Source organism: Barbus barbus (genome assembly GCF_936440315.1).
Source record: "Barbus barbus genome assembly, chromosome: 42".
Classification (NCBI taxonomy): domain Eukaryota; kingdom Metazoa; phylum Chordata; class Actinopteri; order Cypriniformes; family Cyprinidae; genus Barbus; species Barbus barbus.
The window spans coordinates 20047502-20064083 of NC_136720.1; the positions used below are offsets into that span (position 1 = coordinate 20047502).

General features: G+C 36.8%; 2 protein-coding genes across 2 annotated transcripts in view; both read right to left on the reverse strand.

Annotated features, from left to right (window-relative positions):
• Nucleotides 1-9533, reverse strand: part of LOC306861697 (uncharacterized protein) — a 32736-nt gene extending 23203 nt beyond the window's left edge. Inside the window, exons 1-2 of the mRNA XM_079404101.1 lie at nt 9311-9533; nt 8809-9051 (exon numbers count right to left, since the gene is read on the reverse strand). Of these exons, the coding sequence (XP_079260227.1) occupies nt 8809-8863 (55 nt within the window). The 5' untranslated portion in view covers nt 8864-9051; nt 9311-9533. The remainder of the gene's footprint in view (nt 1-8808; nt 9052-9310) is intronic.
• Nucleotides 9534-12370: 2837 nt separating this feature from the next.
• On the reverse strand, nt 12371-16303 carry LOC306861400 (uncharacterized protein). Its single transcript, XM_079403626.1, has 9 exons — nt 16230-16303; nt 14844-15481; nt 14491-14662; nt 14243-14336; nt 13761-13843; nt 13415-13575; nt 13252-13303; nt 12977-13067; nt 12371-12854 (listed from the first exon to the last, which is right to left on the reverse strand). Exons 1-9 carry the CDS (start codon nt 16266-16268, stop codon nt 12529-12531), a joined length of 1656 nt encoding a protein of 551 aa, XP_079259752.1. The 5' UTR covers nt 16269-16303; the 3' UTR covers nt 12371-12528.
• Nucleotides 16304-16582: the final 279 nt, after the last annotated feature.

The following is a 16582-nucleotide window of genomic DNA, read 5'->3' on the forward strand; positions in this document are numbered from 1 at the left end:
GTTGTGCAGAGGTTAAAGTGCTTCGAAATGCATCTTCAGTAATGGGTCAAAAGTCGCACTTGTCAATGTTAAACAGCTGCTCATAAAAGTCAAGCGGGCTCCTAGAACCTTAGCTGAAGGGTTCTGACTGAGGGAAGTGATGCGGTCGGTGTTTTGTGTTGTATAAGCCTGCAGTAAACGACAGGATAAGTATAGACTGCAAAGTCTTTCTGAAGAGGACCCAGACTGTGCTGGCTAAATGGTGCCTGTCATTAATAAACTGACAGCTCTGGTGAAAACCAGATGCATTGGAAAGGGGTAATGGGTGCTAATTGCTTTTAAAGGGACAGTTTCCCCCCAAAAATGAAATTTCTTTCATGTTTTTCTTACATTTATGTTGTTCCAAACCTGTATGACTTACTTTCTTCTGTGGAACACAAAAGAATAAGTTTTGCAGAATGTTCATGCTGCACTATTCCATTCAATAAAAGTAAAAGGTGACAGTTTTTTTCTCCATATATCCAACTTTATCTGAATACATGCGTAAAGTATATGCATGTAAAATGATATAGGCCTATACTATATAGCAAATTTCAACTGCTTGATTGTTCATATAGTTGTAAAATGTAAAAAAATATTATTTCCCAACTCTAATTTGTTAAATGCAACTGTAAAGCATGAAGATAGTATAAAAACTAACATCATGATTTTCTGTAAAATGGCTTTGACACAATGTGCTTTGACACATTTTTTTTTACTTAACTGAAATATTAAAATATAAAAATAGCACCATAAAAGTAGTCAACAAAACCCTTCTAAGACATAAAGGTAGCTTTGAGTGAGAAAAAGGGCAAAAACGAGAAAAATACCCGATAATAACATTTGCACTCTGCATATTGAAACATGATAATCAACAGCAATTTAGCATCAATGACATCAAACCAGGCATGAAGTGCCGTTTTGAATCCATCCAAATGTGAAATAAAATTTGAGTTTAAGTGTAGAGGGGAAAAATTCTGTAAACTCACATGAAATACTTTTCTGGTGCCATTTTTGTCAGTTTTGGAGCTCCACATGTCTACATGACATTCTGTGAAACACCTCCTTTTCTGTTTCACATTGAAAATTAAGTAATATGACATTGGAAAGGCATGAAAGTTCTTAAATAATTGACAAAGTTCCCTATTTCTGTAAAACGTTCTTGTAAAAAACAGCACTAACTAGAATAATCAACATAATCTTTCATATAGGTTTTAGTGACAGAAAATGAGTAATTTCTGCGACGTAGAAAAGTTTGATTAAATATCATAAAAGGCTTTTTTCCATTACAATAATGTGTACTGATGAATTCCGCATGATAAGGACATTATTAAGCAAGAAAATGGGGTCAATTTTGGTTTAATATTGCAAGCACAGTGCATAGGAGGGTGTTGAGTCACATTTTCTACATTGTGATCCGTCCAAAAACAGGCATTAAACAATGCTTGCATAGTTCTAAAAGACTCATACGTAAATGCACACTAACACAATGTAAATCAGCATCCGCTTGTAAGAACAGACCTGTGTTTCAGAAATATTAATGAGGCCTAACAGGTGGGGGAGGATTATGCATTATCAACACACCATGCCTGCTCTCTTCTCCTCTATTGTGTAACTGTTAATTAGTTCTCATTAAGTGATGACAACCTAGACTTTGATACAAGCGTAATGAGTAAGTTAAAAAGAAAGTGTGCTCCATCTGTGACTATAATGGTTCATAATTATTTCTTTATGCCTGTCCAAACTCAATTTTATCTGATATAATCTTGAAAAATCTTGAAAAAATGAAAAAACCTGTTCAGTTCTCTAGTAAGAAACTGTGAACTCAACTAAACAAAACACCTCTGAACAACCATCTTTAACAAACGATTCTGTATTTTATTTGGATGTTTGTTCCTAAATGTTTAATTTTAATAGCCAGAGGCTCCCTAGTCCTGAACAAAAGCCCATAAAAGATTTAGAACAAACCACATACATCCTTTATCTCTGTTGGTCCTGTTAGTACGATATCTGAGCTTTTTGCCAACTGTGTGGTAGAGCCGTCCAGACCAAAACCCTTACCGACACACATCATTGACCATTACACATAAATGCAGACAACTGTAAGACAAGCCTCGTGTACAAAGAAGTCTCACTCACTGTGTCCTTCCAAATCGGATTCATTTCTCTACAAACACAAGAAAGTAACATTAAACGCTTTTTCTTAAAGAACAAGAGAATAAAACCAAAGCGTCATAACACCATGAAGCTGGAATAAAATATTTGAACACGAGACTGCATAAATGTGGCATAAAAGGTTGAGAGTTGTGTTCAAAAGAGATATCACCGGGTCCCAGAACCATTAGAGTGCTTTAAATGTATGTATGTGTGTGTGTGTGTGTGTGTGTGTCTGTGAGCACGTCACATTTCTGGCGCAGTGAGGAGAGGCATGAATTATACATGTTGACTCTACCCTGGCTTGGAAGGAGGAAAGGTAGAATGAGAGAAGAGAAAGAGAAAGAGAAAGAGAAAGAGAAAGAGAAAGAGAAAGAGAAAGAGAAAGAGAAAGAGAAAGAGAAAGCGAGGAGAGGCAGAAGTGGAAAGCAGGAAAAAGGGAGACGGAGAGGAGAAAACGGCACTGGAAAACGAGACTATTGGTTTCTCACTCTCATAGACGGAAAAGGAGGAGCTGCATGACGTTTAAGTTTGCAGGAGTTCACAAGCTCTGGCCTTATTGCCATGGTTACAGACCCCCCCACCACTCAAGCCCCAATATTTCCTACTGGTATCTTTTTACACTTAACAGGCATAAAAACTACATACAAAACCTCGTCATCGGAGTTATATAATGTAAAAAAACCACCAAACCAATCTTTCAAAGAACATTATAAATTATATACATTAAGAACAAGGGTGAACAATTATAATACTTTTACTTGGTAATGGTAATTGCGATACATTAAAGGTGCTGCATGTGCTTTTTTGACTGTACTAAAGCATAAAAATGCCATAATATGTTTGCAGATATTTAGGAAACACAAGTTCATACACTTGTTTTTCCAAACACAACACTACAACCAGTTATTTGACTTTGAAATGTGTGTTCTGTGTCGGAATGTCTGTTTTTGATTTGGTCTGTGTGATTCCGCCCACTGCCAGTAACCAATAGTATTTTGACACCTCAGGTTGCCAGTTGGTGAAAAATACTTATTGCAGCCATTTCAAGCCAGCAAACAAACTGGATCAGAGATCCACTTTGAAAAACACGGTCATTCTAGCCACCACGTTATTTGTGGTGCGCGCATATACTAGGCGTTGCGGTAATAGCGTGTAAAAACTCAGATCAAAGGAAAAGCGATCTCTTGCATTTATTTATTAAGCCAGTTTTTGTCAATAATGAATAAATGAATGAATGAACGAGTAAATAAATACATTTTAAATAATACAAATGTTTAAAAACACGGTCTGATAAAATGAAAATGACTTCACATGTTGAGTAATATTAAATGTAGAATTTCCAAATAATATGAAAATAATTGTCTGATGAGAAATAACAAAATAAAAGCCTTTCATGAACTTGCATATAACCATATTTATCTGTAAATTCACATAGTTATAAAAATAAAACTCCATGTTTCCACAAAAACGTTTCACTTTTGATTAACAGCACACCACTCCATAATGTAATTTGCCCATATATGACCAGTTTTGTCTTTGATTTTGGATAGTTCTAAAAAAAAAAAAAGGAAACTCCCTGTTTCCACAGACCAGTTTCAATTCAGATTAATAGTCCACTACCCCAGGGTGTCACTCAACCAGTTTCAAGATGGTAGATATAGATGTATGTATAGATATAAGCAAAACAGACAATTACCTTACACTAAGATCGCGAATTTGAAAGTGAAAGTGAAAGCGTACGAAAAAAGGAATTCCTGTTCACAAAATTTAAATCACAAATAATACAGATGAAAAAGAACGAGTGGAATGTTGAACACTTTCGTTACCATATAACTATAAACTATGATAAATGTTCATCAGCATGCATTGATTAATCAAATGTTGTAGCAAAAAAAAAAAACAATTATGTGCTAGTGCGACCAACTGAGAAAGTCGCAAAAGTGTGACCAGTGGGAAGAATGAGTCTAGAGCCCTGCATGAAAGACTGCTAATTCTCCAAAAAAAAATTGTTAAGATGACTGAAAGGAGGAAAAACCAAAGTGAAGTATGGACTTACTTCATCCAGTCGTTTATTTACTTTATAACAGTAAATAAATATCGGTTCTACATATCGGTTATCGGGCATATAAACATGCAAATAATTGGTATCGGTATAGGTTATAAAAAAATCAATATCGGGCATCACTAGATTCTACCCAACCAAAAAAGCCTCCGCATCCATTAAAAAATCTCTATGACCAGAGACATATTAAAATAAGGATAAATCAACTCATCAAATTACAGAGTAAGGACCCGATCAGACAGAACACGTTTTTCATGTTTGAAAACGCGATGCACATTGCGCTGCCTTTTTTAGTTAAATTTAGAAAAGAGCAGTGTGATGCGTTTGTTTAATGTTGCTAGGCAACCACCAAATCAGATGTCCTGTCAGTCTAATCAAGGATTAGCATGAGCGCTCTAAAATATTTGGTTTTGCTGTTAAGTAAACTGTCATATTAACAGAAACCTTACAAAATACAGCTCCGGGTAACACCACAAATTTTTCCTCCATCATTGCAGTCTGCGGACTTTCCAAGCAACGGTAAACTTTTGTCACTGGACAATGGAAAAAATGCGAATGAGGTCAGGCGCTTTTCTGCTCTTTTTCAGCTTTTCTTTTTTTTTACTTTTACTTTTACAAAAGCACAAGGTGCAGCAGGCGGCTAAAATGCGAGGCGCCCGGGGCGCATAAACAGCAAGCAAAATACTCACTGCCAATAAAAAGCCATTTAAAAAAGGCACGTCTCACTGCAAAAAACGCATTCTGTCTGATTGGGGCCTAAGACTCATTGCCTGTGAAGTGTCCTCAATCTGGCAACCCGTGTGAGCGTCGAGTCTGAGGATGAGGGACAGGAGAAGCAATTCTCTCCAAGATTTTTAATTTAGACTGCAGTACCCATTTCAAGCCCTAGCTGTCAATATCACACACTGCACCTTTAAGCACATAAATGCAAAAGTGATGCTTGAGTTGTATCTTTGACATGGAACAGTCAGAAACCACTTAAAACAGCCTTGTAGCCACACAGCAACATTCTAAATCACTCAGATCACTTTAACAACCATATAGCAACTTCCCACAACACCACTGCATAATGCCAGTGAGTTTTTGTCAAAATCTAATGGGGTAATAATATTTTTTCCCCCATCTATGCAATCTGTGTTACATCATCAGAAAAGTCATTTCAGATGAGGAGAAACTTTTTGATGAAAGATTATGAAGAACAAGCCTTTTTTCCTTTACAACAATGATGAATTAGAGAAGTAGAATGGGTCATGTTCAGATTTACTGTTTTGAAAAAAAGCATACAAAACACACACACAAAGACAGGACGAAAGAAAAGTGAGTTGGATCTCTCAAACTCTCAAAGTTGGAGCTCTCGGTGGACTCCTTGCGCTCTCGCTCATGAGAAAGTTTTTCTGTGTGTGTGTGTGGGTCCCCACACACGGAGCGTACACACTATCTCGCTGTGCATGTAACTATTTTTTGCTAACCGAGCGTGATCTCACTTGAACTGCCCTTGAGATTCCTGCTGTCAGGTCTTCTGAAACGCTCTAAAGAGCCACTCCTCACATCCGAGATGGGGTCAGCGAGCGACGGGGCAGGAAACCCGCAGGAAGGAGGAGAGGAAGATTTGGAGGAAGGAAAACTGCAGTATGCCTTGTTTGTGTCATTCGGAGTTCAGACGTCACCTCCACAACATATGAACAAGAACGAAGGAATGTTCTAGGATCAAAATAAGTATTTATGGCATGCTGCCACTTATCAAAGAAAATAACTTCAGTAGATCCTTCAGATTGTTGAAACAAACAAAACGTGTATAGTAAAAGCGCACTTGAGGAAAAGTCTTTGACGTGAGGCATTTTTAAAACGCTTTTGAGCTGCAAAGTTGTCCGAAATCTCATTTCAAATGACTATTCTATGTAGATGATATGTAAACAGTCCATTTCTAGTATCTTTCTGCATTTTATGTGAAAGTAACAGGTCAAAGGAATAGTTCAGCTAAAAAATTTAATTTGCTGAAAATGGACTTGCTCTCAAGCCATGCAGGATGTAGGTGAGTTTGTTTCTTCATCAGAAATGTAGCATTACATCACTTGCTCATCAATGGATCCTTTTCAGTGAATGGGTGCCGTCAGAATGAGAGTCCAAACAGCTGATAAATATTTTTTAGAACTGTTTTGAACTGTTTTTGCTTTAAACTGTGCTTAATCTGTACATATTTCTCTCCTGATTCTGACTAGATGTCTTTTTTACTGGAGAAAGCAGAAGACTTTAGCCAAAAGCAACAGGTTGAAGTTAAAAACATCTTAATGATGGATTTGTTTCTAACAAACATGCAGCTTTTTGCTTCACAAGGCACTGATGGACTGGAGTTGGTGGATAATTGGTGGATAAGTGTGGATAATTGTGATGTTTTTATCAGCTGTGACTCTCATTCTGACGGCACCCATTCACTGCAGAGGATCCATAGGTGAGCAAGTGATGCTAAATTTCTCCAAATCTGTTCTGAAGAAGAAACAAACTCATCTACATCTTGGATGGGCTGAAGGTGAGAAAATTCTCAGCAAATTCTATTCCTTTAAATAACTTTATGGTCATGATAAGAGTTGAAAACTTAAATAAACCATGCACAGACAAGGTTAATAAGCAAGCATAAACTCAAACATTATGTTTGTGACTAGCATGATGCAACTACCCTTGTCCCATACTGAGACGAGATGTATAATGCAGGTCTTGTTATACTTTCACGATAGTGTGTATTGCATTTTAACATTTTCCTGTTGCAATGACTTCTATTGTAAGTGCAGATTTCACAAACAGAGACGTGTCGAAAACTGACTTCTCTATCAGAGGGAAAAGGAAAAAAAACAGACTGCATAGAAATTCCTAACAATCGATCTCTTGACGTTAATATTCTAAGCTCACATAAACAAAGACTCAAACAGGCATGAAATGAGAAAGGGCCTCTATATGTGAATGAACTGTGGTAGCAAAGTTTTGGGGTTTGACTGGACCTAAACTTTGTAAATGCTATGGCACCAAGAATGTGGGCGGTGAGAGAAAGAACGTGTGTTTTCATCCGGGGGCGGACAGGGAATGCAAGTGGCACTCGAATAATGTGGAACATGTGGGTGTCTGGTGGATGGAGGAGAGGTAGGCAGCACCAGCACTGCTGGCTAAATCAGCAGGGCATTTAGAAGGAATTGTCATGGAAGCACTGCAAATAAGGAGTGTGATATGGAAGTGATGTGTTAAAATGATCCTCTCTTGCTCCCCAAACACCCATCTCAGGTCCACCTATAGAAGCATATGTCCCAATTTACTGCAGTAATACCATATAAGATCAAGTAAAACCATCCTTGTGCGTCTTGTCACAGGAGGCAAGTTTCTCTGGGAAAGGAGCAATGGAGATAGAGAAGGTGGGACAGAAGCTTTGAAGATCACATACGGCACTGCTTTTGATCAGAATTAAAAACAATCCCTCTAGTCCTCAGACAACAGCTATTTAAGACATAAAAGCCCTTCCAAGGAGAAATCTGCAGCATTACAGTGTGCCTATAAATGTATGTGCCCAAACACTCAAAATATAATAGTTTCATAACAACACCCCAGTGAGCATGCAACATATCTGAAAGTCAGTATTTGGTTTCCCATCATCCCTCGCTGCACATCCTCAAAGCCTTTCCAACAATCATTTACTTGTAAATATACAAAGTGTATATTGTAATTTACAAGCAGACCACAGTACACCAAACTTGGCTGGTTGACAAGATTAGTTATGAGAAGCATGAGAATCAATGGTGTCAAAATTTGGCAAGTATGGAAAGTTTGAATATGTTTAGGCACAAATGTTAATTGAGAGCTATGATGTAGGGTAATTCGTAAATAACTTTTTTATTAAAGATTATTATTATTTTACATTTACATTTAGTCATTTAGCAGATGCTTTTATCCAAAGCGACTTACAAATGAGGACAATGGAAGCAATCAAAATCAACAAAAGAGCAATGATATACACGTGCTATAACACGTCTCAGTTAGCTTAACGCAGTACACGTAGCAAGTTTTTATTTAAAAAATGTTTTATTATATAATAAATAAAAAGAAAACATAGAATAGAAAAAGAATACAGCAAGCTAGTGTTAAAAAAATTAACAACCTTTTCTTTGATTTCAAAAACAAAAAAAAATTGCTAATGACTTAAGAAAAATAAATTTAACTCAAAACATATTATCTGAAAATAAATTTAATATTAATATAATATTAAACTTAATATCTAGCATAGTTGCACTAGATGACTTGTAAACAGAAAACCAGCATCACATCATAATATCAGTTTCTGAGGTTTTGAGGTTTGTTGTTTACGTACACATATGTCGTCACCAAGATACACACATAACCTTTCCTTTGACTGACACTGATACAGCTCTCTGTCTTTGTTTAACATCAGACAAAGACAGCAAGACCGTCTCATCCTTCTGCCTCATGGCAGACCAGATAACAATGCAGATGCAGGTAGGGGGAGAGAAAACAATAATTATTTCCATGCACCACTGCACAAATGAACACCTGTAGATGCATCACACACACACCTGCAGGATCCAAGACCTCCTCAATGACGGGCGGCAGACGCAATCCGCAGTCCATGGTTGTCGTGGCGACAGGCCTCGGGAAGTGGGGAGTGGGGGGCTGCAGGGGGGTTAGATGTCCAAACAACACGCTTGCCAGTGAAGCAGGCGCAGTGATAATGGTCAGAAAACAGGAGGGACGATCACACTCAGCCCTGCCAGGAATGTCAGGCTCCACACACACTGTGCTGCGACGGTTGATACATCCTGAAACACACACACACACACACACACACACACAGAGATCAGTTCAATATCCCTCTAAACAACTGCAGAAATCACAGTCTAAACTGCTTACAGATGATTTATTGCTCTTTCTGAACAACTGTGCAGTTCTCTCCCTCTCTCCTCTGCTCTGTTTCTTATTGCCTCCTCCGTGCAAAACAAAGCTTGAAACCCTGCACAGCATCAAAGGTATTTCAGCAACATGATCATTCAAACACAAAGAAAGCATTGCTCTGCTTACCTTTAATGAGATCTGTGTGCAGCTCAGGACTCTGACAGCTTACGTTCCCGTTACTCGCTGTGCGTTATGTGTCGTTTACTGCGCACCCTCCTCTCTCCTCTCCTCCCCTCCCTCCTTCCCTCTCTCCTTCCCTCTCTCCTCCCCTCCCCTCTCTCCTTCCCTCTCTCCTCCCCTCCCATCCCTCCTTCCCTCTCTCCTCTCCTCTTCTCCCTCCTTCCCTCTCTCCTCCCCTCCCCTCCCCGTCGCTCTCTCTCTCTCTCTCTCTCTCTCTCTCTCTCTCTCTCTCTCGCGCTCACTCAGGCTCTCTTGTTCCCCCTTTATCTTTCACTCTCATCTGTTAACTGTTCGATTGCTTTGTGTGGTCCATTGTCTCACAGATTCAATTCAGCTGGCTTTTGAGAACATCTTGATGTTTTTGGGATCCATGATGACTGCAAAGTAACAAATTAAAAACCAAAAGTAAATTTGGTATAAGACATTTTGTTGTAAGATATTTATTTTATAGTAATATATTTCATTCAATTTGACTCTTATTATTATTTAATTTTATTATTCATTTTATTTTAATTAATTATTTTAGATAATTATTACTTAGTTTGATTAAATATTATAAAGGATTATTATTTTAAGCCTTCATTCTATGCAGCTCTGAAAAAATAAAAAATAAAATAACATTTTGTTTTATTTTTTAAACAAGAGAAATTACAACATTTCTCCCAGATTACACATAAATATATTGTTTGTTTATTTATTTATTTGCAGAAAATGACAACTCATTTTAAGTTTTTAAAACATTAGACAAACATTTTTAATATTTTTTATATAAATATGAACTTGTTTTCTTGGCATTACTCAAGGTCTGAAAGCAGTGTATTGATATTTTGACCATTTATCTTTTTTGTTCTTTTTTTGCTGAATATAATAAAAAAAATTCAATTTACTCAAAGACATACCTAAATAGTAAATACAGAGAAACTGATCGTTTTGTGGTGGTCTCCATTTTTAATGCTACTATTTAGGTTTATTAATAACTGGTAACAAATACACATGAACAAATATAAATAAATAGCAAATAGTAACATTTGTAGTGGTCACTATGTTATTGATAAAATAAAAATGAGAAATTATATAAACATTAGAAATTATATTAATAAAATCTGAAATGTTTCCCCGGCAACTAACTGAAATATGTCAAAGCACAAAAACTACAACTGAACTAAAAATTAAGCGGAATATACAAAGTAGCATTAAAAATGACAAAAGCACAAAAAATTGCTAAATTTGAACTAAAACTGAAAATATAAAACAAATTCAAAGTAGGCCTATTATTGAAAAGTGAAAACTATAACAGTATGCAGGGTTAATTGGGTCATTTTCCCCAGTCGACTCAATGGCAAAAAGTGTCCCAATTTACTGTCCATCTCATTATTTAAGTTCAAATACATATTCAAACATAGGCTAACCTGGTCTAGAAAATATCATGTGATTGGCCGGACAAAGACAAGGCTTGTCTTGAAATTATAAGTCAAAATGGTAAACTAAGTTAGTAGAGCCAATTGGATAACAGTTGTCATAATCAGACTGTTTGATCCACTGATAATAATGAATTTTTGAAATGCCATATATTGTTTTTATAATAAATTTAACCTTCTCTGTATCAGAGGAGATACATGAACTAACAGCGTGTAGTTAATCTTTCTGGTCAACTGTTACTTGCAAAGTATTTTTAACATTTTAAACTAGAATGCTGCTTTTCATATATTTATACAGTATATTTAATATCCACACAGGTTGATGTTCTGCATAACATCTCTTAAAATGCTTTAAGGCAAATTTATGATTTAAAAAAAGGTAAAAAATGTAAATGCACCCCGTTATAAATGAGGCATGTCACTGTGTAATAACACTGTTTCAGAGCTTCAAGTTGAGATAGCAAACGCAGTCCACGCTTTCCATCCAGGTGCCCCATATTGCACGGAAGCAAATGAAACTGCCAGTTCCCAGACGGATTGCGTTGCCCTGGGCTCTGCCAATCTGCTGGAAACACACTGCAACCTTGAGTCACAACGCTCAGGTTCCTGAGGTCAGAATTACAGTTTCTAAACAACAGACCGGGACATTCATAATATCAGTAGTAAAAGGGACATGGGATCATGGGATAGGGCATGACAACAATGCTATTTTGAACATAATAGACCAGGGGCATGATTTTTGATTGTAGAACAGATTGGACTAAATCAGTGGTTTTCAAACAAGGGGCCTAAAAAAGTCTTAAAGCTTAAGTAAAGAAAAATATACAAGTTCATTTATTTTTTATAAAATCATCTCAGATGGGAGGGCTTTTAAATATTGTCTTGGAAAAAGATGGGCCTTGGAGTCGAAAAGGTTGAGAAGCACTGGACTAAATATCACCTCGTGCAATAAATAAATGCTTTTCTGGCATTAATCAGAATCAACTTCATGCTGCTTTATTGACCCAAAGGAAGAAGTGCATAGATATTGCTAATTTCATTCAACAAATGCCTTCAGATTACACAACTGATAATTATATTGCAACAATCTTGTCTATAAAAAGAGACCACTCACTGTTCTTAGCTGGAAAACTTGAGCTGTAATAAATCATCTGAAATGGATTAACATTAAAATAAATGTAGGTCTTAAAACTCCAACACCCAACTAATTAATTCATATAATATTTAATGGAGAAACAATAAGAAATTCACTTGCTTCTAATGTCCCAGACTTTGAGAAAAATACATTTTAATTAATTCCATCATGGGTGTATTCATATGGGTATATTGACCCATTGAATAATAATTATTAATTACAGCGTTTATCACACCTTCTCATAGCTGGTTTATATTTATTATATTAATTTTATTAAAAAATTGTATTATTAATTTCTCACACACTATGTAATAATCATCAAATCAACATTTTGTTTTGTTTTTTACTTCTGAGCTGTGCTTTTAAAATCAGAAAGAGTTCTAATTTTTAATGTATACTTGTAATAAATGGAATAAAGCACCTTCAAAAACAGAGAACAGTGACAGAGACACTCTGAAAATGAATCATTTTTAATACAAAATAAAAAAATTGCACTCTAATAATATACATTATGCTTGACTTTTACTATACATCAGAATACAGTTGTATTAGTATGCAAAGATTGTGATCCCTTTTAGGGCGCAGGTTGTAAAGAGGATTCAGTCACAGCTTTACTGATTATGTGGTGGTGGAGGAGGTGGAGGTGGGGGCTGGAACATAAAGCCCTGATTGGGCCCTGGGGGCCACGGGGCCATTCCCATGTGAAAGGGTGGCGGTCTGGGAAAAGGTGGCATCATTGGGCCCTGGAAGGGAAACATGTGTGGATCTGGAGGGGGGAACATGTAGTCGGGTAGGAAGGGGGGGCGAGCGTGATAGTTGCTATGAAAAGCACCGCCACGATTGTGGTGCTGCTCACGGGGAACGTTGCGGTTCTGTCGGGGCTTCCGCCGACCGGCTTTATGAGGGGGCGGACCTTTATGGGCGTCTGATTCCTCCTCTGGAAAGTGAAAACAGTGGTTAACAGAGCAGTTAGCGCATATAAACATTATTCGTGGTGCTCATTCAGGTTCGAATTCAACTCACGTCGGTAATTAAAAAAAATAGATAAATTTGACTCACCTGAGTCAGAATCGTTTTGTGGCCGTCTCTTATGCTCTTTAAGCTTCTGTTTGGCCAGCCTCTCTTTCTCATCATCACTAAAATCAAGTGCCTACATGCACACAGAATAAAAAAACAATCATAGGAGAGGTTAAACCATCACTTATTAACAGATAATACCGATGAAGCACTATTAGTGCTTTTTATTATTATCACTATTATCACTCTATTCCAGAGTTTAAGCCTTTGTTGACCTGATTTCCTAAATAACTGTTACAAAATAGATGAACATTTACCTCAAGGGGTGGCTCTTGGTCATTTTTCCATGATGCATCTGAGCCCTTGGTCCTAGTTTGAGAGGAATAATTTGTAAAAGTTTTTTGGAAAAATAGCACAGCTTTAAAGTATTTCAGTAAAACTGAGGCACACCCAAGTTCTCTCAAATTATGAGGTACTCACTCTTGGAGTAGCTGTGTAAAAATGTAGTCTGTGAAATCTTTAATTTTGGGGGCGAAGTAAACTGTTTCTCGAATTTTAAGATCCTTCTGGTCGATGTCGTCATGGGAGTTGAACCTCAAAACATAGTAGGGCTGACAAACTGGACCGAACACTTCAAAGATCTAAGGAGAAACCAACAATATTTTAGTCCCACAAAACTACTGATTATTGCATTTCATTAATATGAAAAGTCATATAACTAAAAGAAGTTTATATCTCACGACCTTATAAGATAACAGATCATTTTATGGATTGTTACAAAAGTTTGGGAAATAAAATTGGCCACAGAAGTATAATGGTTACTGACCTTGCCGATAGAGGTTCTGTTTTTGGTGAATAACACACTGTCTTCATTCAGTGGTGGTGTGTTCTTGTACGACTCCACAATCACTAAAATAAATCAATTTTGTATGAAATGTCCTCTAAATTCAGCCAAGACAAAACCTGCATGGTGCCTCTCAGGGAAGATGTAAAAATATAGGGGAAAAAGTTGATAAATATTGTTTTTTAATGCTAAATTGTAGCTGATAAATATTTATTTATAATAAAAAAAGGAACATGTGACAATGAAGACTGGAGTAATTATGCTGAGAATTCAAACTTTGCATCATAGGAATTGCATTTTTAAATAAATTAACATAGAACACAGTTGTTTTAAGTAATAATATTTCACATTATTAAAGCTTTACTGTATTTTTTATCAAATAAATGCATATTTAAAAAACATTAACCTCAAAATCTTGAACGGTAGGAAATGCTTTGAGGTTAGGTTGGTAGATGCCTGTATACCTAATTGCTCCACAACGCTTGATATTGTGCCGATGGGCTCCATTTCTGTATCTTCTGGAAGGCTGATGTGGAGGTTCTCCACTGCAGGAAGGTCCTACACAAGAGAAGAGAACTTAAAAATCATTCTCTTTTATGTCTGACATTAAGATTGCTCTTAGTTTACATTTACAAGTGGACAGCTCAGGAAACTGAGAAATTTTGCCAATAGAATTTGGTTTATAGATTGCCGCTTAGCCTCTCCCTCTCACCCCGATAAGCAGCTCATCCTGGGTTTTCAGTGGTACAGGCTTTATCTCATTGCCCATGGCAACACCTTCATCGTCATCTTCCGCATTGTTCATGACTAAATTTAAAGGCTCAGAGGAGGAAGAGGTTGAGGATGATGAAGAGGAGGATGTGGATGACGAAGAGTCTGAGTCACTGAATCATAAAAAAGACTTAATCATTAAATAATCAATAATCATTCAGATTAGTTTTTTTAATACATTATGTATATAATGATAAAATGAGCATCAATGCGCTTTATATGATGCTGCAAGGGCAGAAGGAGGTTCTAAACTGAAGATATCAAAGCACAGATTTTAATGCCCTATTATTTTACCTGTCTGAACAGTTGTCATCTGAGCTGTTTCCTCTGTACTGCATGCTCAGCAGACCCAACGATCCAGTCCCAGAGTGTGGGCTAACCACAATTCCACTCTGGATCTCTTCAGGTCCAGTCTGAACGCTGGAGATCTGATCTCCTGCCAGGTCAGACTGATTGCTGGTTAAAGGTTCTCCTGTTGGCCCAAGTTGACCGCTGGAGCTCTGATCTCCAGTTTGATCAGACTGAATGCTGTTGCAGTGATCTGCTGTCAGTCCAGATGAACCACCAGTTCCCTGATCTCCTGTTTGTTCAGATTGATCAGTCATGAACGCTTCTGACGTTGGTTCAAGTCGACCACTTGAGCTCTGATCTCCTGTCGGTCCAGACTGATCACTGGTAAAAGGTTCTGCTGTTGGTCCAAGTTCACCACTGGAGCTCTGATCTCCTGTGTGTACAGACTGATCAGCTGCACACAGGCCTTCTATTGGCCCAAGCTGACCTCTGCTGCACTGATCTCCTAGTTGTTCAGACTGACCAATGATGCATGGCTCATCTGTTGGTCCAAGATGAGAACCAAAGTTCTGATCACATGTGGTTTCAGTCTGAAACGGTGTATTATATAATTCCATTTTCTTTTTTGCAGATTCTTGATTCTGTAAAAGAAACAAGATTGTAACAGTTAAAACACAATACAAATGTTATTGTGATCTAAGAAAACAATACAAAAGTATATGAGTATGATTACACTGGGTTGCACGTGTGTCAAATCTACATTTCTCACATTTAAATCAATTTAAATGCGTTTTTGACTATGCCTTTAACTTCTGTCGTTATATACCTTTGTTTATGCTTTAAAAATGACTTGAACACTGACACATGACAAAGCACTTCATATAAAAATAATTACGCAAATATATTGTTATAGTTGTTTTTGTCATAACGCATGATATGGTGACGTGATATCAACAAGTACAATAAAACAGTCTTTTTCTAAATAGAAGACTTACGTCAATTCTTCATCTAACGTAAGTGTACATCATTTTAATGATATTTCTCATAAGTGCTGTTCATTGCTTTTATGAGCGATACTTTTTTATTATTTGAAAAATACCAAGGGCCCCTTTAAGTAATCAGAATGCAAGATTAAAGTAGCTGAGGAGGGTGAAAGTAATGCTGTGTGACTTGCAATCCAATATTTGATATTTAATTCTCATTCTGAGCTGCATTACCCACTACCAATTCATAATTGTGACTGTACTGTTCAGGGCTGAAGCACACGATCATTTAATTCACGTTTAAAGTACAATTTTCTAACCGTTAGTATGAATTCAGTTCGTACCAAGTCTGCCAAAACTGATATGAACAATCAAAACATAGGTAAGGTTATAAAACATTCTTCACCTGGTCATCAATAACGTTCTCTGTACTTGAATTCTCCATGTTTAGGTTTCCACGTGAGAACAGCGTGAAGAAAGCGCTTCAAATAGGGATTTTCACAACAACAGGAATCGTGAAACCATTCCAAAATAAAAGTCCCCAATCGTGACTGTCAAAATAATAATACAATGTTTAAAACTAAAGTAAATATGTGTTTATCGACTGTATTTGAAAATACTGGAATGTTTTGTATTCATATGAGCAACACTTAAAAACACTTAGGAAAGAAAAGCAAAAAAAAATCACCTTGTTTGCAAAGTTAAATGTAATGTCAGCTACTCGGGTAGCCAGCATCAGTATAAACCTAAAATACAATT

Coding starts and splice junctions, on each gene's coding strand:
- LOC306861400 (XM_079403626.1), bottom strand. CDS start 16,268: ATGGAGAATTCAAGTACAGAGAACGTTATTGATGACCAG. Junction 13,844..14,242: donor AAGCGTTGTGGAGCAATTAG/GTATACAGGCAT, acceptor GATTTATTTTAG/TGATTGTGGAGTCGTACAAG. Junction 12,855..12,976: donor ACAAAACGATTCTGACTCAG/GTGAGTCAAATT, acceptor TTCACTTTCCAG/AGGAGGAATCAGACGCCCAT.